This window comes from Schistocerca cancellata, chromosome 1 (genome assembly GCF_023864275.1).
Source record: "Schistocerca cancellata isolate TAMUIC-IGC-003103 chromosome 1, iqSchCanc2.1, whole genome shotgun sequence".
Taxonomy (NCBI): domain Eukaryota; kingdom Metazoa; phylum Arthropoda; class Insecta; order Orthoptera; family Acrididae; genus Schistocerca; species Schistocerca cancellata.
In genome coordinates, this window is record NC_064626.1 from 653,245,857 (window position 1) to 653,270,936 (window position 25,080).

General features: G+C 44.4%; 1 protein-coding gene across 1 annotated transcript in view; it reads right to left on the minus strand.

Annotated features, from left to right (window-relative positions):
* The window catches only part of LOC126183495 (uncharacterized), a 56,475-nt gene extending 31,895 nt beyond the window's left edge, over window positions 1-24,580 (minus strand). The window contains exon 1 of the mRNA XM_049925530.1: window positions 24,327-24,580. Within this exon, the coding sequence (XP_049781487.1) occupies window positions 24,327-24,471 (145 nt within the window). The 5' untranslated portion in view covers window positions 24,472-24,580. The remainder of the gene's footprint in view (window positions 1-24,326) is intronic.
* Window positions 24,581-25,080: the final 500 nt, after the last annotated feature.

The window sequence follows — 25,080 nt, forward strand, 5'->3', positions numbered from 1 at the left end:
GAGGGAGGGGAGGGGGAGGGGGAGGGGGAGAGGGAGGGGGAGGGGAGAGAGAGGGAGGGGAGAGGGAGAGGGGGGTTGTTTGGTTGTTTGTTTGGGGTATAAAGGGAACAAACAATAGGGTCATCAGTCCCTTTTTCCTGACATAATCAAAGCTCAAGGTGCAAAAATCACCCAAAACCACACCCAAAAGAAAACGAATAGAATGAACAAAAAATGGAGAAAACATACACCACAAGGAAAAGTAGAAGAAGGTATTAAAACCATAGAGCATATGGTCTGGCTGGCTGATCACAATAATAAAAGAGGATGATCCAGCACTCTGCAACACATTAAAATGTCAACCCCAAAAAGACAAGGTGAGATGAACACACAGTTGGGAAAAGACGACCACCAAGACAAACAAATGCAAAGGAAGTGCGACAGAGTTAATATGGAGGAGGGTGATGACCTCAGAGAGAAGGCTAAATGTTCACCTTAGATGGTATGATAAAAACCCGCCTCACAAATAAAACATAAAACTAAATCTGCTGTTGAGGCATTGTCGCCTAACACCGAAGGTAGGGTGCTGGGAAGGTTAAAAGTCCGCCACAGAGCAACTAAAAGTGGGCAGTCGAGCAAGATGTGGATGACAGTCATATGTGAGCCACAGTGACACAGATGTGGGATCTCATGATGGAGGAGATAGCCATGTGCTAGCCGCATACGGCCAATGTGGAGCTTACACACATTCGTTGTCTCCTTAAGGGCACGCAGTTTGTTGTGCGTACTGTGATTATGCCATTCCATCTCCCAAAGCTGAAAAACCTTGCAGCGTATTAATGATCGCAGTGCAGTTACATGGATGCCTATCTCCAGAAGCAGTTCCGTGTAGACTGTCAGCAAGTTCATTTCCTGGAATTCCGACGTGGGCCTGGGGTACGCACAAACACCACGGAATGACTGGACTGTTCCAGGCATAGGTGGACTCCTGGATGGTAACTACCAAAGGATGGCAGGGGTAGCACTGGTCGATAGCTTGCAGGCTGCTCAAGGAGTCAGTACAGAGAAGGAACGATTCACCTGGACACGAGCGGATGCACTCAAGAGCATGAGAAATGGGCGCCAGCTCTGCAGTGAAAACACTGCAGTCATCCGGCAAGAAGTGCTGTCCAATATGTCCTCCATGAACATACACGAAGCCAACATGACCAACAGCCATCGAGCCATCAGTGTAAACCACTTCACGACTTCAGTACATATCAAGAATCGAGAGGAAGTGACAGCAGAGCTGCAGGGTTAACTGTGAGTCCTTAAGACCATGTGAGAGGTCCAGGAGAAGTTTCGGCCTAGGTGTACACCATGGAAGTGTATGTGAATGGACCTTGAGCATAGGTGGTAAAGGCAAGGACTACACTTCAGACAGAAGAGACTGGACGCAAACCACAGTCTTAAGCCCTGACCTGGGCTTCTGATGCGGGAGGTAACCGCTGTGGATGGGAAAAGGAGACAGTAATTAGGATGCTCAGGAGAACTACGAATGTGTGCAAGATAACTGGCGAGCAGTTGTGCACACCTAACGTTCAATGGCGGGACTCCGGCCTCTACCAGGATGCTGGGTACTGGACTCGCCCTTAAAGCTCCTGTTGCCAGTCAAACGCCATAGTGGTGCACTGGGTCGAGCAAACGCAATGCTGAGGGCGCTGCCAAACCATAAACCAGACTCCCATAGTCAAGGTAGCATTGAACAAGGGCTCTGTGGAGCTGCAGCTGCGTAGAGCGAGCTGCAGCTGCGTAGAGCGATCTGCACCCCGTTGGTATTGCTCAGGCAGCGGGGGGCATTGAGGTGTTGTCAGCACTTCCGCTTCAGCTGATGAATATGGGGAAGCCACATCTATTGGGCATCGAAAGCCAGTCCTAAGAATCAATATGTCTCCACTATAGTGAGTGTATCATCATTAAGGTAATGTTCTGGTTCCGGATGAATGGTACAACGCTGACAGAAGAGCATGACACACGACTTAGCGACCGAAAACTGGAAGCCATGGGCAAGAGCCCATGACTGCGCACTGTGGATGGCTCCCTGTAGGTGCCGCTCAGCAACACCAGTACTGGTGGAGCAGTAAGAAATGCAGAAGTCGTCTGCACACAAAGAAAGGGAGATGGACGGCCCTTCAAACGCGTTTTTCTCAAAATGACTTTTTTTATCGCGTGGTATGGTAACTTCAAATCTACTGAACTGATTGGCATGATCCTTTGTTTCCGATGAAGCTAACTAAATTGCCTAGGAGTTGTACCACTTTTACCCCTGATCCATCAACTATAAATATTAGTACTTGGCCGAAGAAGTCGAAAAATCGATGAAACAACCTTCCCCCCCCCCCCCCCCCCCCAAATGTCCGCCATTCTGTTTCCTACGGATCAAAATAACTTAAGTGAGGTACAGCTCCTATAGAATCTTATATACTTCGCTAACATCAACTCAATTTTGATTTCAGACGAGCCAGCTGACCTGTAACATGTGGACATCTACATTGAATTTTGTTTCGTTCCGATGGCACTTTCGCCTTTGCTCTTCGACTTTTCCGGTTGAAAAAATTCCAGTTTGTAGAGGAAATATCAATAAAAATTTTGACCAAATTTGACATTGATATCTATAACACATCCCGAGAAAAAAATTCTCAAAGAACATGCTTTTTTTCGGGCCAAAGATAGTAAACCTCCCCATAAAGCCTATCTTGGTAGACATCTGGGGCAATGGCACTGGAGGAGTGAAAGGAAGATGGGAAAGTAGTCACTACCACACAAGTCATCGTGGGCTCTCCAGTGGACAGATGGGAGAAGTTCTGGGCTGCAGAGGGATAAATTAAGTGCCATGAGCCATGAGCCACACTGAAATGTGTGGGGGCAGTATTTAAGAGGCAGAGGACAGGCAAGTTTTGACACCTCTACCACAGCCAGTAAGCACAGTTCCACCTCACAAGTGGTTATGGGCGTTAAAATATCCCAAAAGTAGGAAAGGTCTAGGTATCTGATGAATCAGTGCAGCCAATGCGTTCAAGGGTACTGCACCATCTGGAGAAAGATATACGTTTCAGACAGTTATTTCCTGTGTCATCCTTATCCTGACAGCCACAGTTTGAAGAGGGGTTTGAAGGGGCACAGGTTTACTGCATACTGGTCTGGGGATGCTGTCTGAATCAAGACTGCACCGCTTTTCATCATGGAAAGTGTTGTCACTTCCCCAAACTTATCTACAAGATATTCAACAAAAAAACTGAGGCTTTATGGGTAGAAATGAGTCCCCATCCATTCTGCTACAGACTACATACCTAGGTGAATATGGCTCGTCTTTCGGTAGCCCTACATTCCTCCCATGGTGTAGTGAGGGAGGGAAACGATTTAGGGTCATATCTGTCAGCATAGTACTTGATCTTGCCCTTTAAAAGACTGCTGGCGCCGTATGGTCACCAGCAAGAGATGACTTAGTCCGCTTCATTGTGGATCATCCGCCCTGATGCCACCCACTCTGATCAGAGGCTCTCTCCACGGGCACTGCCTAGCCACAGCAAAGGAACAAGCAGGCAACGGAAGAAGATGACACACCCCAGAACATGTCCTCGCCCAAATAGTTGAATTGCAGGTGGAGATGCAAAGCTGTGACAAGAGGTTCAGGAGATCAAATCTAAGGGCACTACAGATAACTCATGCAGCATGTAAGGCGTCCTACCCCCCATGGCCACACTTCTGTAGAATTTGGAAAGTGGCAGATCAAATCATAAAATGGGACCTGAACTTATAGGGCCAAAAAGTGGGAGACTCCTTTTAGTCACCTCTTACGACAGGCAGGGATACCTCGGGGCCTATTCTAACCCTCAGACCTGCAGGGAGGGGGAGGGGGAGGGGGAGGGACCACGCATAGAGGGGCAGTGGAGGGAGGAGAAGTGGTAGGAGTGGGCAGTACACAATGTAGATGGGGACAGAGCGACGTGGACAGAAAAAACAAAGGAAAAGGTAAGATGAGGTAGTGCAAAACAGAAACAGCCCACAGAGCGAAGCAGCTGTTGAAGACATTTCTGTTACGGAGTGCAACAGGTTCGGGAACTGAATGGTTAATTTTACAGTTTGCACATTTTAGCAGTGGCCATTCATGTACAGAATACTGTACAGTAATTACATTACAGTTGATACATAATGTGGCTACTTTCACAAATGCCAAACTTTTATTGGGTATGAAATGACTGACTGGATTGCACGAGACAGGTCTCACACGTAGGCCAACCGCAAGGTAATGACCCACGGTGTGCAGCATAGAGTGTAAGACTGGAATAGGGATGGGCAAGGATATTCTGTAGGTTTGGTAAGCGACGGAACATTACTTTGGGCGATGTGCGTACAATATCCCCCCCCCCCCTTGGTGCATGACAAGAGGTAATTGAAGCTCTGGTGAAGGGTGTGGTTGAGCTTTCCTGGTTCAGGATGACAATGAATATTCAGAGGAGTGCTGGTTGTTAGCTGATTAAGGTATTTACTGATGTCAGAGGAGGAGGTGGCACAAGAGAATGTTTATTGGAGAGTTGGATAGGATATTGTCATAAAGGTTATGGTAAGGTTATTGATATATTTCAACAACTTCTACTTTTCACTGCAGATGTGGCATCCACAGAGGGTGAGGCTGTAGGAAAAAAGCCTTTTTGACATGGGCAGAGTGACAGCTGTCAAAGTGGTGACACAGTTGCTGGTTGGTGTGCTTGATATGAACAGATGTATTTGTGGAGCCATCCGAGAGTTGGAAATCGACAAATCATCATCTAGGAAGGTGGCTCGTTGAGTGAAGAGAACTGGATGAAGTGAATTTGGAAGTAGGTGTTTCGGTTATGGACGAAAGGAGAAAGGCTGCCCACAGCATGATCATGTCATCAATGAATCAGAATCACACCAGTTAAACCATGTAAAAGACTCTACTTCCTTAATTCGTTCTCTGCAGTGGAAATATTTCTTTTCCATGCAACCCCCCCCCCCCCCCCAAAAAAAAAAATCAAAACTCCAAATAGAACAATAGAAGCTTGTTTGAAACAGTTCTACAGTTCCAACTTCCCTCCAAATATGATCATCTTCCCCTTCCCCTACCACCCAGTCAGCCCTTGGTAATTTTTAATGAATTCTTCATTTCTAACCTGGCCTCATCTTTGTTTCCTAAATCCCTTCCCAATGAATCTTTTTTTCTTTTTTTTTTAAGGTGCTCAACTACTAAGGTCATTAGTGCCCAGTCACAAACATTAGTGCACTAATAGCATAGAAAAATGCAAGGGGGCAACATCAGAAAGTACTTACAAAGACGCAGAGAAATAAAAGAAAAGAGTTAGATCATTTGGGACAAGTCCATCAGTGTAATAAAACGAAGGACAGGAGCAGCTGCTAGAGCATCATCAGCTAAAAGTTCCTGTAAGGTAGATGCCAGACACAGGACAGGAGAGTGAATAAAACGGGGACAGGACAATACAACATGGCGCACCATCAATGGATGACCACAGGGGTCACCAGACAACAGATAGCGGCGGCTAAATTGGCAATGCCCAACTGCAACCTGGCCAAAATGACCTCCTCTCTCCTCATGGCACAATGATGAAACGCGCTGACAAAGAACCCCACTAACATCAGTTGATGGGACACAAAAGGAAGCTGTCCGAGGCAAGAGGACAGCAGCCTTGGCCGCAGCATCAGCAGCTTCGTTCCCAGGCACACCAACGTGGCCAGGAATCCACAAAAAAAGGACACGAGTGCCGGTATCAGCTAGCGACTGAAGGGACCGCTGAATTTGTTGCACGAGAGGGTGGTCCGAATATGGGTCACGGAGACACTGAATAGCGCTCAAAGAATCAGAGCAGATGGCATAGGGAGAATGACGATGGCGGCGGATATACTGAACAGCCTGATAGAGAGCAAAAAGCTCAGCTGTAAATCTTGAACACTGCTCAAGGAGCTGGTATTGAAAGGTCTCATCTCCAACGACAAAGGCATATACGACGCCAGCAGTAATCTTGGAGCCACCCGTGTAAATAAAGACATTATTAGTGAGCCTCGAACGAAGTTCGACAAACCCAGAGCGGTATATCGAATCTGCAGTCCTCTCCTTTGGGAGTGAGCTGAGTTCAAGGTGAACGCGAACCTGAGTCTGGAGCCAAGGTGGCATCGGGCTCTCACCCACTCGAAAAGTCGTAGGGAGGGTAAAATCAAGTTGCTGAAGCAGGCAACAAAAGCAAACTCCACGAGGTAACAGGGCAGAGACATACAGCCCATATTGGCAGCCGAGAGAGTCGTCAAAGAAGGAGAAATATGACAGGTGGTCGGGCATTGACATCAGTCAGCAGGCGTACCAACAAAGCAACATATCGCGCCGGTAGTTTAGCAGTAATTCGGCAGATTCGGCATACAGACACTCAACACGGCTGGTGCAGAATGCTCCAGTCACTAGACGTAACCCCCCCCATGGTGGATAGAGTTTAGATGGCATAAGATGGACGGCCGGGCAGAAGAGTATACAAAGCTCCCATAATCCAGCTTTGATCGGACAATGGACCGATATAAGCGAAGCAAGAGCATTCGATCTACTCCCCATGACATACCGCTGAGAACACGGAGAACATTTAGGGAAAGGGTTCAACGAGCAGCCAAGTAAGACACATGTGGAGACCAGCCAAGTTTCCTGTCAAACGTAAGACCTAAAAATTTTGTTGTCTCCACGAATGGGAGAGCAACGGGACCGAGCTGTAAGGAAGATGGAAGAAACGGTTTGTAGTGCCAGAAGTTCATACAGACCGTTTTCTCACCAGAAAAACGGAAACCGTTGGCGACACTCTATGAATATATACGGTCAAGACAACGCTGAAGACAGTGGTCCAGGAGACATGTTCTCTGAGCGCTGCAGTAGATCATAAAGCCGTTCACAAAAAGGGAGCCTGAAACGTCAGCTGGAAGGCAATCCATTATTGGATTGATAGCTATGGCAAAAAAGGCTACACTCAAAACGGAGTGCTGGGGCACCCCATTCTCCTGGTGATAGGCATCTGACAAAACAGAACCCACACGTACCCTGAACATTCGATCCATTAAAAATGCATTAATAAAAAGAGGGAGGTGACCGCGAAGGCCCAAAGTGTGCATGGTGCAGAGAATGCCCGCCCTCCAACAAGAGTCGTAAGCCTTCTTCAAATCGAAGAACACAGCCACCGTCTGGCGCTTACGCAACAAGTTGTTCATAATGATGGTCGACAAGGTAACTAGATGGTCAACAGCAGAGCGGCACCTATGAAAGACACATTGGACATTGGTAAGGAGGAGTCGAAATTCAAGGAGCCAAACCAATCTAGAATTTACCAAGCACTCCATCACCTTGCAGACGCAACTGGTAAGGCAGATGGGGTGATAACTGGAAAGAAGGCATTTGTCCTTTCCTGGTTTGGGTATAGGAACAACAATTGCTTCACGCCAGTGTGTGGCAACCTGACCTTCAGTCCAGATGCGATTATAGGCATGAAGAAGAAAGCCTTTACCTGCAAGAGAAAGGTTCGTCAGCATCTGAATATGGATACCATCAGGCCCCGGAGCAGAGGATCGGGACCGGGCGAGTGCACTTTGAAGTTCCCGCACTGTGAAGGTGGCATTGTAACTTTCACGATTCAAAGACTGGAAAGAAGGTGGCCGTGCCTCCTCCACTTGTTTTCAGGGGAGGAAGACAGAGTGGTAATGGACAGAGCTCCAAATCTCCGCGAAAAAGTGGCCGAAGGCATTTGAGACATCCTCAGGATCCACAAGGACTTCATTCGCTACAGTCAGGCCAGAAATCGGGGAGCCGACCTTGGTGCCAGATAGCCGGCGCAGGCCACCCCAGACAACCGAAGGAGGAGTAAAACAGTTGAATGAGCTGGTGAAAGCCACCCAGCAAGCCTTTTTGCTTTCTTTGATAAAACGACGACATTGTGCATGGAGTTGTTTGTAAGTGATACAGTTTGCCATCGTAGGGTAGCGTTGGAAGGTGCGTTAAGCACGTCGCTGAGCACGAATAGCTTTGCTGCATGCCGTAGGCCACCAGGGGACTGGGACTCGACAGGGAGAAGAGGAAGTACAAGGGATGGAATATTCAGCAGCAGTGAGAATGACTTCCATGAGGTATGCGACCTGACTATCGCAGCCGGAGAAGTCTTGATCATGGAAGGTTGCCAGGGATGTGAAAAGCCCCCAGTCGACTTTGGAGATGTTCCAGCTAGTGGAATGTGGAGAAGGGGTGTGATGCAGCAGATGGATTACGCAGGGGAAATGGTTGCTCCAGTATGTGTCAGACAGAGTATACCACTCGAACCGATGTGCAAGTTGGATAGTGGATAATGAGAGGTTCAAGTGGGAATAGGTATGCATTGCGTCCGAAAGGAAGGTATTTTAAGCAGACTAGATTGAGGTGGTTGAAAAGGTCTGCCAAGAGGGAGCCTCTCGGGCAGGATGCTGGTGAACCCCAAAGGGGATGGTGGGCATTAAAGTCTCCAATCAACAAAAATGGTGTAGGAAGCTGAGCAATCAGTTGTATCGTGTCTGCCCTAGTAAAGGCAGATGATGACGGAGTGTAAACAGTACAAATGGAAAATGTGAAAGTGGGGAGAGTAATTCGGACGGCAACTGCCTGCAGATCCATGTGCAATGTGATTGGATTGTAGTAGACATCATCCCGAACCAGCAACATGACCCCTCCATGAGCCAGAATACCTGCCACAGGGGGTAGGTCAAAACGCATGGAGGTATAGTGTGCCAGGTCAATACGATCGCATGGGCGTAGCTTCGTTTCTTGGAGACCTACAACAAGTGGGCAGTGCATTCGAAGGAGCAATTTTAGTTCCTCTCGGTTGGACCGAATGCCGCGAATATTCCATTGGAGAAGTGCCATTATGAAAAAGAAAAGAAAAAGAAGAAACAAGAAAGGGTCACCTCGATGGCCGCTGAGGGCCTGGCTTCGAGGGAGCACTGCTGCTGCAATCGATAGGTGGTGAATCATGGTCCATCAACTCAACAATTGCGTCTGCCACCTTCCTGAGCTGGTCAGGAGGGGCAGCTTCCTCCGCCGGTGAAAGGCCTGATTCACAGCTACAGTGGTGCAGGCTGGCGAAACTGAAGATGGCCAGGGACAGCAACCGCTGGGTGGCGCAGGAGAAGATATGCGCCTCGGCGGAGATGGAGAACTCTTTTTACTATGAGCCTTCTTTGAAGAATTACGTTTCGTCAAAAGAACAGTTGATGGCTGTGAAGTTCGGGTACGCAAGAAATCTTTGCGTGTCGGTCCTTTTTTAAAGGTCCGAGCATCTGATTTAGAGGTCCTCGTCTCAGCAGTAGCAGATGATGATGATTGAGCCTTAGGGTTGGTGGGAGGAAGTGGAGACGTTGATCGGACGATCTTAGCACTGGCCGATCCGACGACCGAATCGCTAAATGTTAGATTGCATCTCTGTGTAGCGACCTCCCTGGTAGGCTGAGGAGAGGTGAGAACAGTACTGTATTTCCCTGCCGGAAGCACAGTGGGCTTTCTGCTATTGAATAACTTGTGAGCAGCTGAGGTCGACACCTTCTCTTTCACTCGAATTTCCTGTATACTTTTCTCATCTTTGTAGATGGGGCAGTCGCGAGAGGAGGCAGCATGGTCGCCCATACAGTTGACGCAACGAGGGGACGGGGGAGGACAGTCACCCTCATGGGCGTCCCTGCCACAGGTAACGCATTTAGCCGCACTTTAACAAGACTGTGGGGTATGGTTAAACCGCTGACATTGGTAACACCTTGTAGGACTGGGTACATACGGCCGAACAGAAATGATCTCATAACCCGCTTTAATTTGTGAAGGCAATTGCACATTGTCGAATGTCAGGAGTATGGTTCGGGTCGATATGAGGTCCTTGTCGACCCTTTTCACGACCCGATGGACGGCCGTCACTCCCTGATCAGAGAGGAAAGACAGAATCTCTTCATCAGTTAGTCCGTCGAGTGACCTGGTATACACCACGCCACGCGACGAATTCAAGGTGCGGTGGGCCTCCACCCGTACAGGGAATGTGAGTAAGAGAGTGGCTCGAAGTAATTTTTGGGCCTGGAAGGCACACTCTGTCTCCAACAGCAACACCTCAAGTCACACCTCCCGAGAAACAGGCGGAGGGACCAATCGGCACGTTTGGAAGGTAACAGCTCAGGCAATCACTCTCCCTGGGCCTGGCCTTTACCAGGGGGTACGTGCGTGCCTTACTTGTCCACCCAGGGTGCGGAATTACGCGTTACCCCGTCACCGGCTATGTGTGCGAACGTGCGGGTCGGCCTTCAGACACGCACAGGGAGAAAAGAAGAGAGGAAAGAGAGAGAGGGATAGAAGAAAGAATCTGAAACACCGAAGCTAAGAATAAGCCACGGAAAAGAAGACAAGGAGAAGAGGGCAAGGAGAAAGAGGCAGAGATAGAAGTAAGGGCATGAAAGCAAGGAGAAGAGTGAACATAGGGAAAGACCAATAGAGGAAGAAAGCGTGAGGATGGGGAAAAATAAAGGAAACAGGATCCTGGAGTCTTCAAACGTCCGTCCCCGGGGCTAGATACATTACTCCCAAGAAGAGGGAGTGTGAAGGGGAGGTAAAGGGGGGGGGGGGATTGGGGACAAGGAGGGAGGAGGGATGGGGAAGTAGGGGGGGGGGGGGAGGGTAGGGCAGCCCGGAAAGGAAGGAGAACTGCACTAGCTCGGGGCCCCGTGCTCGCCACGCATGTATCCACAAAAGAGTTGTGGACCCCTGGGGACCAATGAATCAGACATTACTCCTTTGAAACACACAGCTATCCATAACCTGAAAACTAATCCGCATCTTATCCTTCCTGCAGACAATGGCTTCACCACAGTGATCACGAATCTTAGTGACTGCATGGCTGAGGGTATCTGACAACTCAACGTCTCTGCATACAAACCTTATAATTCCATCCCAGAAGTAGAACATGAGCTCCAGCTGCTCCTCGAGGCCTTAAGACCTTCCCAGCACCTGAATCCATCTTCTTTCTCATACCAACCCCTGCACTCCTCCTCCTGAGACTAAACCAACCACTTCTTTCCTAATCCTCATAGCCAACCACATCCTGACCCACAATTATTCCACTTCCGAAGCCCGAAACCATACACAAATCTTTGGTACTACCAAGAATACTCAAATGGCACAGTCCTATGCCAGCTTATTTATGGAACACATGGAATAATCCTTCCGAACCAGTCAACTCCCAAATCTCCTTGCCTGTGTCAGATTCACTCGTGAAATTTACATAACCTGGAGTGACAATAAGGACATCCTTTGTTCATTCTTCCGTAACCTCAACACCTACACCTTATCAATTTAACGACACACCTTCCTGTAGGTGAGTCGGAGTGCGAGGATTCCTGACAGCTGGCAGTGCAGTTGCCAGCTTTCAGCAGTGAAGCGCAAACTGCCGCAGGCGAATATAATAGTCATCTATAGGGCTCCAGCAACACTGAGGCATTGGCATAGAGATGTTTAGAAAATCGCGTAACATGACTGGCTGCAGCAGACATGTGGAGCCGCAACGCTCAGCCAACTGCATCTGTCAGGTGTCATCTTACGATGACTTGACTAGAGGCGTCTTTAGTGAAGACGTTGATTTTCACTTCTCAGATAGCTCCAGAAATACATCTGTTCATGTTAAGTGCACCAACCACCAACAGTACCTCCATTCTGACAACTGTCACCCGTTCCGTGTCAAAAAGTCTCTTTCTCACAGCCTTGCCACCCAAGAATATTGCATCTGCAGTGGAAAGCAGTAGTTGTTGAAATATACTGATAACCTTACCAGAGCCTTTACTGACAGACAATATCCTGTCCAGTTCATCCAGAAACACATCTCCCATACCAAACCAGTTAACCAGCAACCAACCAGCATTCCTCTGATCACTCAGTATCACCATAGCTTTGAAAAGTTCTACCACATTCTTCAGCAGGACTTCAATTACATCTCGTCATGCCCGAAGATGATGGATATCTTATCACCACCCAAAGTTGTGTTCTGCCACGCACTCAACCTACAGAATATCTTTGTCCATCCCTATTATAATTCTGCTCCCAATCCTGCACCCCATGTGTCATTCTCTTGTGGTCAAGCCTAGGTGCAAGCTTTGTCCCATAAAACAACAACGTGTTATTAATCAGCTATGCTGCAGTTACTGTACAGCATTCTGTGTGTGCAAGACAAGTAACCAACCGTCCATTCACACGAGTGGCTAACGTCAAACTGTGGCGAACCACGAACTTTACCATCCATTTGTCGAACATGTTGCATACCATAACGAGAGGCCTTCTACAGCTGCTTCAGTATGTGAGCTATCTGGATACTCGGCTGCAGCACAAGTTTCTCTGAACTATGCTGATGGGAATTCTCTCTCCAGCATATCTTGCTCTCTTGCAATCCCCCTGGCCTAAACCCGTTTCTCACTGCCCTACCACTTCCCTTCTATCTTCTGTCGACACCACTCCTTCCCCATCCAGCTCAATGTAGTGCCTTCTCCCACCACTTCCCCACCACCCATGTGTGGATTCTCTCTCTCTCTCTCTCTCTCTCTCTCTCTCTCTCTAAGGAAATGACAAAGTGTTACAGGGTACTCTCTGCCACACACAGTGTGGTGGCTTGTGTAGTATGTGCAGATGTAGAAAGAATGGTACATTCTTGTTGTGCAATTGTGGCTGATAAGCTTGACTATTCCAAGGAACATATAAAGAATTTCAACAATGTACAGCGTACACTTCATTGTTGACAGCTGTCTGATCTAGTTAGTGTGTTGACTGCAACTGAAAATGGAGAAAACGGCTTCCTGGTGTTACTGAACATTTTCATTTGAAGATTTTGACTGTCGCACAAATCAAAACAGAATTGGATGAAGTTCATGTGGCCTCTGCACCATCATTGAAGACCATTTACTTTTGGATTAATGACTTTAAACAAGGTTGGACAAGCACCTAAGACTAAGGGTGCTCTGGCTGTCCAATTGAGGTCATCACAAAGGAATCTATTGACAAAATCCATGGTGTTATAAGCGAAGTCCACATAATAAAATTTCATGACGTTGCTGGGACTGTCGGCATCTCAACTGAGTGAGTGCAATTATCTTTCATGTAGAATTAGTATTGGAGAAACTGTGTCCGAGGTGTGTGCCCCGATTGTTCATAGTCGACCAAAAGCGTATTTGGCAAAACATTTCATCACACTGTCTGGGAGTGTTTGATTGCAGACTGCCAGACTTTTTGCGCCTGTTTGTGGCTTTTGATGAAACCTGGATCCATCATTATGCAACAGAGTCAAAGTGGTGGTCAAAACAATGGACAAAGGTTGGTGAAAGTGCACTGAAGAAGGCAACGACCATTTTGACAGCTGGTAAAGTGATGGCCATTGTTTTCTGGGATTCCCAAGGAATAGCCCTCATAGATTACTTGGAAAAAGGCAGAACCATAACTGCACCCTTTTCTGCTTCGTTGTTGGATCGTGTGAAACTCGTGTTGGCTGAAAAAAGACCGAGGTTGGAACACACAGGATAGATAATGCACCACTTCTCACATCAGCGACAACAATAGCGAAAATGCATGACTTGGGCTTTGAATTGGTTCCTCATCCACCCTATTTACGAGACTCAGACATAGTCCCAAGTAACTTCTTCCTCTTACCTATGAAACCTTGGCTTCTGGGAAGAAATTTAAATCAAATGAGGGAGTGATAGTTGCAGTCAAAGAGTATTTTGCAGAGTCTTGACAGAATGTATTTTTCCGATGGCATAAAAAAGCCGGAGGATTACTGGACCAAGTGTATATCTATCAAAGGAGACTTATGTCGAGAAGTAAGGTGATTTGTTTACAAAACATTTTTTATTGCTTTTTAGCAGATTTATCAATAACTCTCATACATTCCTTAAACAAAAGAATTCTGCCCGATAGCTGCACACACACACACACACACACACACACACAACACACACACACACACACACACACACACACACACACTCTCTCTCTCTCTCTCACTCACTCTCACTCTCTCACTCTCTCACTCTCTCACTCTCTCTCTCTCTCTCTCTCTCTCTCTCTCTCTCTCTCTCTCCAAGTGGGTAGCACAAGTGATTCAGGAAACTGCCATTTAATATCTTTCACATGCAGCCACTGTTGGAGCCTAAAACGCGTTCAGAGCAAAAAAGTAAGCATGCATCCTGAACACAATTATATCCTCTATGCCAACCATCATACATTCCAAAAACAATTATCATGAGAAACTCAATAGGTGCTTTTCTCACATGACATCTGGAAAGCCATGGATCAAGGCAGTCGGGTAGATGCAGCATTTCTTGACATCTGATAAGCATTGACTCGATATCACAACAATGCTTATAGTTGAAAGTATGATTGTATGGGGGTATCGAGTGAACTTGTGGATGGATTGGAATTAATAGCAGGACACAGCAGGCATACCCCAGAAATATGTGTTGACAATATTAATAGCAACCTCAGACTTTTCACACAGATGAGCTGTCTATAAAAGCCATGCAAATATTCAATCAAATCTGGATTTCAATGTGGCAGAAAGAATGGAAACTTGCTTAAATTTTCAGAAATATGAAACTGTGCACTTCACAAAAAAACACCATGTTGCCCTATGGCTACAACATCGACAATTCACAATTGGAATCAGCCAACTTGTATGAATACTTGGGTGTAACAATTTGTAGGGGTATGAAATGGATTGATCACACAGGCCCACTCATAGGTAAAGCAGCTGGTAGGCTTCGGTTCACTGGTAGGATGCTAAGAAACTGCTATCAGTCAAATAAGGAGATTGCTTACAAATCACTTGTGCGACTTATCCTAGAATATTGCTCTTAAGTGTGTGGAGCCCATATTAAATAATTAAATAGGACTAATGGGCAACACAAATGTATGCTTAAAAAAGAGGCAACACAAATGGTCAAAGGTTTGTCTGACCAATGGGAAAGTGTCACAGACACACTGAAAGACCTGAACAAGTAGACACTCGAAGATAGACAAAAACTGTCCCATGAAACTTTACTAACAAAGTTTCAAGAATTAGGTAGGAGTGAGGAATCTAGGAATATGCTTCAACCACCACATGGATAGTAAAACATAATTAAACTAATTGCAGCACTAACAAAGGCATTTATGCAGTCATTCTTCCCACGCTCCATATGTGAATGGAACCGGAAGAAATCCTAATAAGTGGTGAAATGGAAGTACTTTGCCATGTACATTACAATATTTTGCAGAATATAAATGTATTTGCAAGAACTGAGCATATATAAATTTAATATATTGTGCATTAATACACAGAGAAATCTATTACTGTTCGATTGTTCTACTGATAATAAACCACAGTAAAATGTAACAACTGCAATGTATGTATAAATAACGCTGCAGGGTGACTAAAAACGGAATGACAACACGAACATAGTCATAGGAAAATACCAGGCTTAGATTCAATGCAAGAATTTTAAGGAAATGCATTTTTCCTCATGAGAATTGGTTTACAAAATACTGTTTGACTGATTCTTCAACACGTCTGCCACACAGGCAGATGTGGACACAGGACAGGTTTATGCGAGATGCTGTGTGACCACAAGGGGCCAAACACTCCACTAGGCATAACACAGTATATAATGCTGTACTGAGCATTAATTAATATTTCTTGATTGGGTTGACACCGGTTTACAGAAAATCAGCCACATCTTCTTCAACATTTTGTACTTTGTTTTTTGTAACTTTACATGCCATTGAAAGATACACTGCATTACAAAGAACGGAGTGGGTGTCTGAAACGCCAGTGGCAGAAGGTACAGGAGAGGCACTGTGAATCGCACAAGTGTAGTGTTCAAATTTGGGAGTCCAGGAAGAATCAGGCAACATTATCTGCAGTAATTTATAGCTAGCTCAAATTATCTGGGCCTTCCACCATTTTATCCCACTAAATTACATTGTAACAGATTCTACAGTAGTGACGATTAGACAGCCCTGTACTTTTTGTGAAAATATGTTTTTAAAATTTTGAAATGTGACCATCAAAAGAGAGACCTCCCGTATGTTGCAATAATTTGTAATGCCTAATATACCCTGTTCTACAACAATTACGAATGAGCTAGTCAGTGAAAACGAATGAAAGTGCAGGAGCTTGTGCCACAGGTCACCCAATTGTACACAGAAAGTTGAATGGCACCTGTCATCATCAGGACAGCAAAACTATAGAGGCAAATGCGAAAGAAATATCAGGAATCTGGAAGAAGGACAAAGTGTGATGAATGTAACCTAGAAGTTTCGTGTTACTCACATACTCATTCCATGTGCACAAGAAACATTCCAAACCACGGGTAATGCCGCCCGAGGGAGAGGAGGTGGTTAACCGTGGTCAACTACAGCTGCAGATGATCACTACAGCATGCAACAGGCACACTGGAACCCATGTCAAACAGTGGGTACCACTGGAACCCATGTCAAACAGCAGGTACAATTGCAACCACATTTAATGAGACTGCAAGGCATGCAATGTCATGCTCCACAGTGGCACAGCTACTACAGGGAGACAGTTTCCTCACCTGATGTCCAGTATGTAGTGTTCTACGAACACCCACACATCGGCGCTACCTTTTGTGATGGAGCCAAGAGCACGAGGACTGGGGTCGCAAGTTCTTCTTGGATGGCATCTGATTCAGTATCAATATTGACTCTTAATGTAACCTAATATGGCAAGAGGTGGGAACACTTAATACGCCCAGGAACATTGTCCAACATGACTTGTTTTGGTGGTCAAGAGGTTATGGTGTGGGGAGGCATAATGTTGCATGAGCATACTAACCTCCAAATCTTTGAATGTGGTGTACTCACTGGTCAATGGTATTGTGACACTGCACTCCTCCCCTTGTGCGCTTTTTCAGGGAGTGCATTTGCATTCGGTCCTGACCTCATTTTTATGGACAACAATGTGTGACCACATTGAAATGAACAGGTGGAGAAGCTCTTGGAACAAGAGGATATTCGGCAAGTGGACTGGCCTGCCCATTCCCCCAATCTTAAATTTGCGTTGAGACATATGGCAGTATGCTCACATGCACCAACGACCACCCAGCAGTTGTCAACCACAGTGCTGGTGGAAGAACAACTCCTTACCAAAACTGTGGCCACCATTGCAGCACATTGCAGAGCAAGCACTGCTGTCCGTGGTGTTCACGCACCTTATTACAAACCATGTCCTGCCTTTTGTAATGTCCTTGGGACCATAAAAAAAGCAGTGATTTCAAAGTAATAGAATAAAAGTGCCATGTCTGTTCCTCTCACTGCATATTTCTTTCAGGTATCTTCTTACTACATCCTAGCAATTCATTCTAGGTATGGTCCAACTGTTATCAAGCTATGTTACTTGCCAGTGACGCATTATGCAAAATTTACTTTTGTCCTTCCGTTTTGCACACCAGTGTAGATGTGCTCATAAGAGTTATGTTGAAATCGTTTACTTTTCCTTTTGGGTAAATTAATGGAGGACACACTAATATGACAGAATCTACTTCCAAAAATAATTCAGTCACCAATTATGAGCACAATACAAGGATCACTTTTAAGTATTAGGGTTCAAAATATCTCTCCGATAGCCATTTTTCAGAAAGATGTAGAATTCTATGTCAATGGCCTACATCCAAACAAGGTCCCCCCACATCCCTCTCAAATTTTGTTGAAATTTTTTCAGGATGTATGCATGTATGAGTATTATATAAAGTCATATGTAATTACAGTTTGATAAGTAGTATGGCAGAGACACTAGCTACGCCCTTGTAAATGCCAGGTTTTCCATATCAGAATGGATATGAATAACTCACCAAGTTTGCATTACTGTTCCTCTGTGTACAGCAGGTTTAACGCAATTTGCTGTCGAGTAGATCATAAATCTTGTCATGACAAATTTGGTTCTTGTTTTGACATATCATATCTTATGACAATGACTTTCTGATGCTGGTTTTCCCTCGGTTTCAGCCAACCCCTTGTCATAAGCCTGTGCAAGTGGCATCCTGATTACTCAAATAATTACTGAATTATCAAAGACTGAAGTCAATTCAAAAAAATTAATTATCAGTTTCGTCTGATTTTCAAAAATCTATATCTCACAAGGGTCCCCTAAGAGTTGACTTTTCTTTGCTCCATTGAAAAGATATTTTGTTTCATGAGAACAAGTTTGTTTTATTTATGAGACAAACCAGTTCAAAGATAATAAAGAAGTTAAAAAACTGCTTTGAATGCTATTATGAACATAGAACGAATGGACTTTTTGAATGCTGTATGCACATTTGAAAAATTATGTAAAATCTTTTAAATTTGTTATTGGTTATCTTTGATTTTCTTAAAATAAAAATTAATTTACTAAGACTTAAAGTTTCAGAAATGTTTATCTGTTCATTTACATTATTTCTGTGTTATTTTGGAATTCATCACAACACTTTTCACCATCTACGAACAAGCTAGCTTTTTACATGAATGTATTCGCATTTTTACATTTAAATATCAAAAACGAAATGAAGTGCAAGTTGAAATCAAACAGTAACTTCATAGATCTTGAAGGCAACATATCAATACAATGTAGCATAGGTTTTGCAGATAATTCTGCATGTCATCTTACAATATTTAACCTTCTTTCTGAGACACCAAACTCCTGGATAATTCCTTTTATACAGTCCAACTCTGAGATGGCAATGCCAAAATCTGCACTTTTTCTAACTACTTTGACAATTGCATCATTGCTTTCAGTTCTTTAATCAACAGCCAATGATCTAAGCATTTAGTACAGGCCTTACTTGTACAGGGTGTTGGAAAATCTTTCGGATCAAAGACCCCAGCACCAATGGAATTAAGGAAGCCTCCGATTCCACCCGTCTGCTTTGACCCACAATGTCACAAATACGGTGGAAACGACCATCCACTACAACTCCAATATGCGCTTATGACGTCATTACGTAAACATGACAACACGAAAATACATCGAAAACCAACACACACACACCTTCCACAAAAAACCAAACCAACAGGACAAGCGTGGGAAATTGGGGGGTTTTTGGGTGGGGACAAACTATAAACAAATTTAGACACACACCACCATACCAAACCACACAAAACAACAACACAAAACTCCCCAAATTCCACTAAACTCAATATCCTCTGGAATTGGACACTTCCCTTGACCTGTATAGCTCAACAGCAGTTCCCGATGCCAGAACACCCAAAGCCACAACCACACATTGGAATCGAAAACTTCCCTACAACTACATACCTACAAACCAACACACGATACCAAATCACCAATACCACAAACCACACAACTCAAAACCACCCCACCAGCCACAACAACACATAACAAATACACTTTAAAAAAGAAATCTCAATCACACTGCAATGCAACAAAAGCTGCAACAAAATAGATCTTCCACAACTAACTCAAAAACCACCACCTCTCCTCACAAACACTACCAACAACTAAACACCCCCCCCCCCCTTCCAATCCGCACCCACCCACCCACACAAACCACCCTAACTAACCACATTCAGCCTGTACATCTTACTAATAGCCCTTAAAACAAACCTGAAAAAAACAATAGCCCTTGGGGATGCTCTTCCGCCAACAGCACTCATCTAAATGAGACTGAAGGTTAGAAGAGCGCCTCTTCCCCCTCCCAAGAACTGACTTAACGGTCCCCCACATCCCCTCTATGGTATTCATACAAGCCCCAGTCTCATAATTTTTAAACTCTAAACTGGTTCACTACTAAATGATTGTACCCCCTCTCACCCAACCCCCTATAAGAAGAAAAAGCATCAGAAACTACAGTAGAACCCAGTTCTATAGGCTCCTCAATTAACTCCACTAATTCCCCCTTAGTCCGGTCCTCCACAACACTAAAAACTCATTCCAAACACCCACCCCCTGATACAACAGCCCCCCCACACCCGGACACCAACCACTCCATACTTCCTTTTCCCAAACTGTGACTCATCCACATCTACCACAACCCCAGGCCCACCCAACTTACCCCTGTACTTAATAAACTCCTAACACATTTCACGACAAAACGAAAACCAGTCAAGCATACTCCTCTCTTTCACACCAGTCTCATGCGCACAAAAACTGTGAGGGGATTCATAACAAAAGTAGTACGTCAACAATGCATCTCGTGCATGCCCAACCTAGACTTCTCGAGCCAGGAACCACGAAGTATGGAGTGCCGTAGATTATCACTATGGCACCATCACATATAACCGACCCTGGTCCATGACACCGCAACTTTCGCCAATTTCTTGTCATGACCACAAACAGCACACTTCACAACCGCTGCCAACAAACCAAACAGCTGCAGAAATTTCATCAACTCCATCGGACTCGTCCCCATCTCAGCATGCAAACGCACACTGTTAATTTTATCAGTCATATCCATACCCAACAAGAGCAGCAACAAATTAATTTACTCAAATTAACGCACAACCTACAGCGAACAGGACTACAATAACTTTCACACAACAAAAACTAAATTGTTAACTCACTGAAAACAATTCCTCTCCACACACAGGCAAAACCAGAACCACCCTGAACAAGCAGCAACACCAAACTGAACCCAATACACCACACAACACAAAACCCCAAAACACACCACCAGAGGGCACAACAAACAGCAAAACACATTGACACCTACTAACACGCCACACTCACAAACCAAACTCCGCGTCGTGACGTCACACACCACAACAGTCATACGTCACGGGTCAAAGCCGACAGGTGGGATCGGACACTTCAGTCAACCCGCAGCAACTATGTTATGTGCAATTGCTTCTTGAGTTTCACTTGCTTTCTTTTTGCATAACCTCTGGCATCCCTCATTGACATCCATTGAAATTTCACTGGAGAGATCCCAATTGCGGCTAGGCTTGTGCTGACTGATTCTGGTTGATGTACTTCCTCTGCCTCATCTCTTGTGTAGCTGACTTCTGTTGCAGAGGCTTTCTTTTTACTGCAAAGTGTTTTCAAAATATATTTTTAACTTTGCTCTTTGTGGTAGCTTTCAACTGATCAGCTGATTCCAAAGTAACAACCCATAAGCCCTTTTTCACAGAACGGTTCTTTAGGTGACGTGCAGAATTATCTGTAACACCAATGTTACACTACATTGAAATGTTGCCTTGAACATTCATCAAGTTACCGTGTAATTCTAACTCCCACTTTACAATGGTACAAAGAACAATCACATCCAAGAAGATCCTTTTGAGCTACAGTCTTTTGAAAATCAGACAAATATGATGACTTTTAAAACCGACATTAATTTTCAATGACTCAATAATTATTTGAGTGATCAAGATGCTACTTGCAAGCTTTATGATGTACTGGTTAATTGCAAATGAAAAAAAGCAGTATCAGAAAGTCATTCTATGATCAGATAAAAGCTGCCAAAATGAGATCTAAATTTATGAACTACTTTGACAGGAAGGTGTGATAAATCTGATGTATACGAAGCACATTTTCAGCAACTAGGCTGTTATACCTAAAACGCTGAGCAGAACCACTAAGTTTCAGTGTAGGAGTCCCTTTGGACCCTGGTCAACAGTAAATCAAACTTTTTTTATTTATTCATATCTGTCACAACTTGAGAAAACTGGCCTGGCTAGTGGCCCTACCATACTACTAATCGACTGCACAGCTTTATGTAAAATCTATGTACATCCTGTAAAAATTTAATAAAAAATGCAGAAGATCGAGTGGGAACCATTAGGTCACTCGACAGGAAATGACCCAGTTTTGTTTTTAGAAGATGTCAAACTCAAAACCTTGACAAAACAAAGTGGTTTTGGAGCACACTTTCTACCTGTCTATAGCTTGCCTGTGATCACCCTGGTAACCAATTGGCGATTTTAAATTCAGGTTCTTGGATCTAGGTATTTTTGCACACCAGAATAGTAGTTAAGAATGCAGTAAAATTTTGTTGGAATTGACAGGGATGAAGTTGAGTGGTACACAGCCACCGAGTACGCAACGATGGTGTAACCAGTGTCACCACTTGGAAGATAAGAAGTACAAACACACAAGAAGCTCATTACCTCAGCTTGTGCATGACAGAACATCAGATTCAACATTCAGACAACACTGCACAGCATATAGGAATGCTCATAATCCCCGAAGTTAAACATTAGGCCAGCAAAGAATGCTTAAAAGCTCAGAAAACGTGAGCACATTCCATCACCCATATGAGGAATCACATTCTTGACTGCTGTTAAGCCCTTGCCTTCCGTCCTGTCACTCTGAGTTAGGCCAATCCACCAGCTCTCAATGATATCAAGGGAGCGTCTGCTCTACTCTTTGCAAGGATGGCCTACTGAGTACAATAACAAGCCTACAGCCACTGCCAGCTTGGAGTACACTGCTAAAAGTCCACAGCCGTCTGGCTGTGAAAGGAACTTGAACCCTGCAAACCTGCCTGTCACAACTGTGACTACCCGAACATGATGGCCAGCCATTGTTCTGTGGATGAAGAACCGATCTGCCTGTCTGCTAGCTGTTCAACTTGGGAACAGGGTACCTGAGCCGCAACTCTGGCAGTATGAGTATGGCCTTACCAGCTGTATGCTGACACTACCTCTTAGGCTGTCCTTTGTGTCACTGGTGGGTATTCCATCCACACGCCATCTTGGCAACTGACAATAATGACATGCAGATTTCTGGGCCTGAGCCTAAAAGCAGTTTGTCATGAGAGCACTGAGGTTCCAACATTCGTCCAGAGCTATGACAGGCTGTACTGTCACACTGGCCGCCATATCCTCCTGCTGTGGCCATAGCACTGACTTCAGGCAATGCCAGGGCCTGCAGCAGCAGATTTATAGTTGGGTGCTGATGTGTATCCTGCATCTTTGTGCAATGTGGGCTCAACACACCCGGTGCTAGGCAGCACTAGAAAGAAGACAGTTATTGTAAACCGCTTAGAAATAAATGTCTGCAAACTGAATGTTGTCTCATTAGTACCACAGCACATGAGAAGACACCTCCAGCCACAATCCTACACCAATTTAGAAGGCTGCATCTGGCGGGCTCCTACAGTATATGTAACAGAAAGCATAGGAAACTGTGTAAGAATTTTAACAAGATCAGGTACGGATAGTTGAAGCAGCTGAAAACAGCTGGCTTTAGAACAGCATTAGAGGTGACCTGGACGAAACAGGAGCAGATACTGAGTCAAAAATCTGGATTTTGTGGAGATTCTATAGTGTAATGACCAATCTGCACAGTGTGCTCCTTCATATCGATACAAAATCTCATACTGGTGTTCCAGTAGTTGCCATAAGATGGAGATATCATTACCATGGCCTACACCCATGCAGAAAACATAAGACAGTCCACCATACAAAGGCAAATCCCTGTGGTTACTAGAGTAAGGAGACACACCAATAGGAAATTAAATTGTCAGAGATTCCCATAAAATTGATGTCATTTGTCTGTCTGAACACCACATTACAAAAACAATTAAAAATGTTAATGCAAGTGCTTATAAATTAGTTACCTATTCATGTGCATCCAATAAGAACACAGTAGTTGCCACATTCATAAAAAAAAGGGAAAAAATGCAACAACTTTGAAATCAGTAAACTCTGTGTAGATCAAGATATGGAAGAATGTGCTTGTGAATTAATATTGATAAATGTAATACTTGTTATTGCTACAGGATACAAGCCCCCACTGCATAATTGCGAAATATTGACAAAAGGGGGGGGGGGGGGAATGGATGCGCTGTTGAGTTGTCTGTCAGACAGAAAATCTAGACAAGAAGAGAATAGCAGCTTTTGTGATATGGTGCTACAGAAGAATGCTGAAGATTAGATGGGCAGATCACATAACTAATGAGGAGGTACTGAATAGAAATGGGGAAAAGAGAAGTTTGCGGGACAACCTGACTAGAAGAAGGGATCGTTTGCTGGGACACATTCTAAGCCATCAAGGGATCACCATTTTAGTACTGAAGGAAAGCGTGAGTGTGGAAGGGGGGGGGGGTAAAAATCGTAGAGACCAGGAGATGAACACAGTATCCAGACTCAGAAGGGTGTACGTTGCAGTAGTTACTCGGAGATGAAGAGGCTTTCACAGGATATAGTAGCATGGAGAGCTGCATCAAACCAATCTCTGGACTGAAGACCACAACAACAACAGGGCACAATTAAGCAAAACTAATTATTAAACATTTCGGAAAATAACACATGTTCCAAGAAATAAACCAAATACCATTTTCATTTGCATCCACTTTTACATATGGTTCAAAATACTTCGATACGTTTGCTGTTCCATTTTTTGCAATGTAGCATGGAATATACTGCACTTTGTTGTCTGACTTAATCATGTCACTACTAAAATTTATGTGAAAAGCCATATTAACATACACAAAACTACAACTAGAAACTCAATTATAACCACCACACTCGTCACATAACTTTGCCGCTTTAATTCAAAAACGTATTCCCAAACCACAAAGATATGTTTGTGTCACAAGAGAATGAAACTCTTTGTATACTAAAGAAGGTCAGTATTGCACGAAATTTCTGATTACGTATGAAGGGTTGATTGAAATACGCGTAAGACTACTATGTCAGAACCTCTCAATTACACTTTGTAATATGAGAGAAACTAAACAACCTTTGACCTTTGTAAATATTTTGCTTGTCGCACACGTAAATAGGTGACATACATTCACTGACCTCAATTGCAAAACTATGTAGTTGTTTTTTCAGCAGCCATTTGATTATTACATTATATATATATATATATATATATATATATATATATATATATATATATATATATATATATATATATATTAAGCTGCTGACCGGCACTCGAATTGCTAATCATCTTCTGTCCGCATAAATAACTGCGCAGGTAACCGTGCAAGCAATAAATCCCCACAAAATTCATATGTCAACACTATAGAGTTTGAGTCTGCTCTTGCCTCCCCACACCGCGCCAAGATACCAGACTAGGA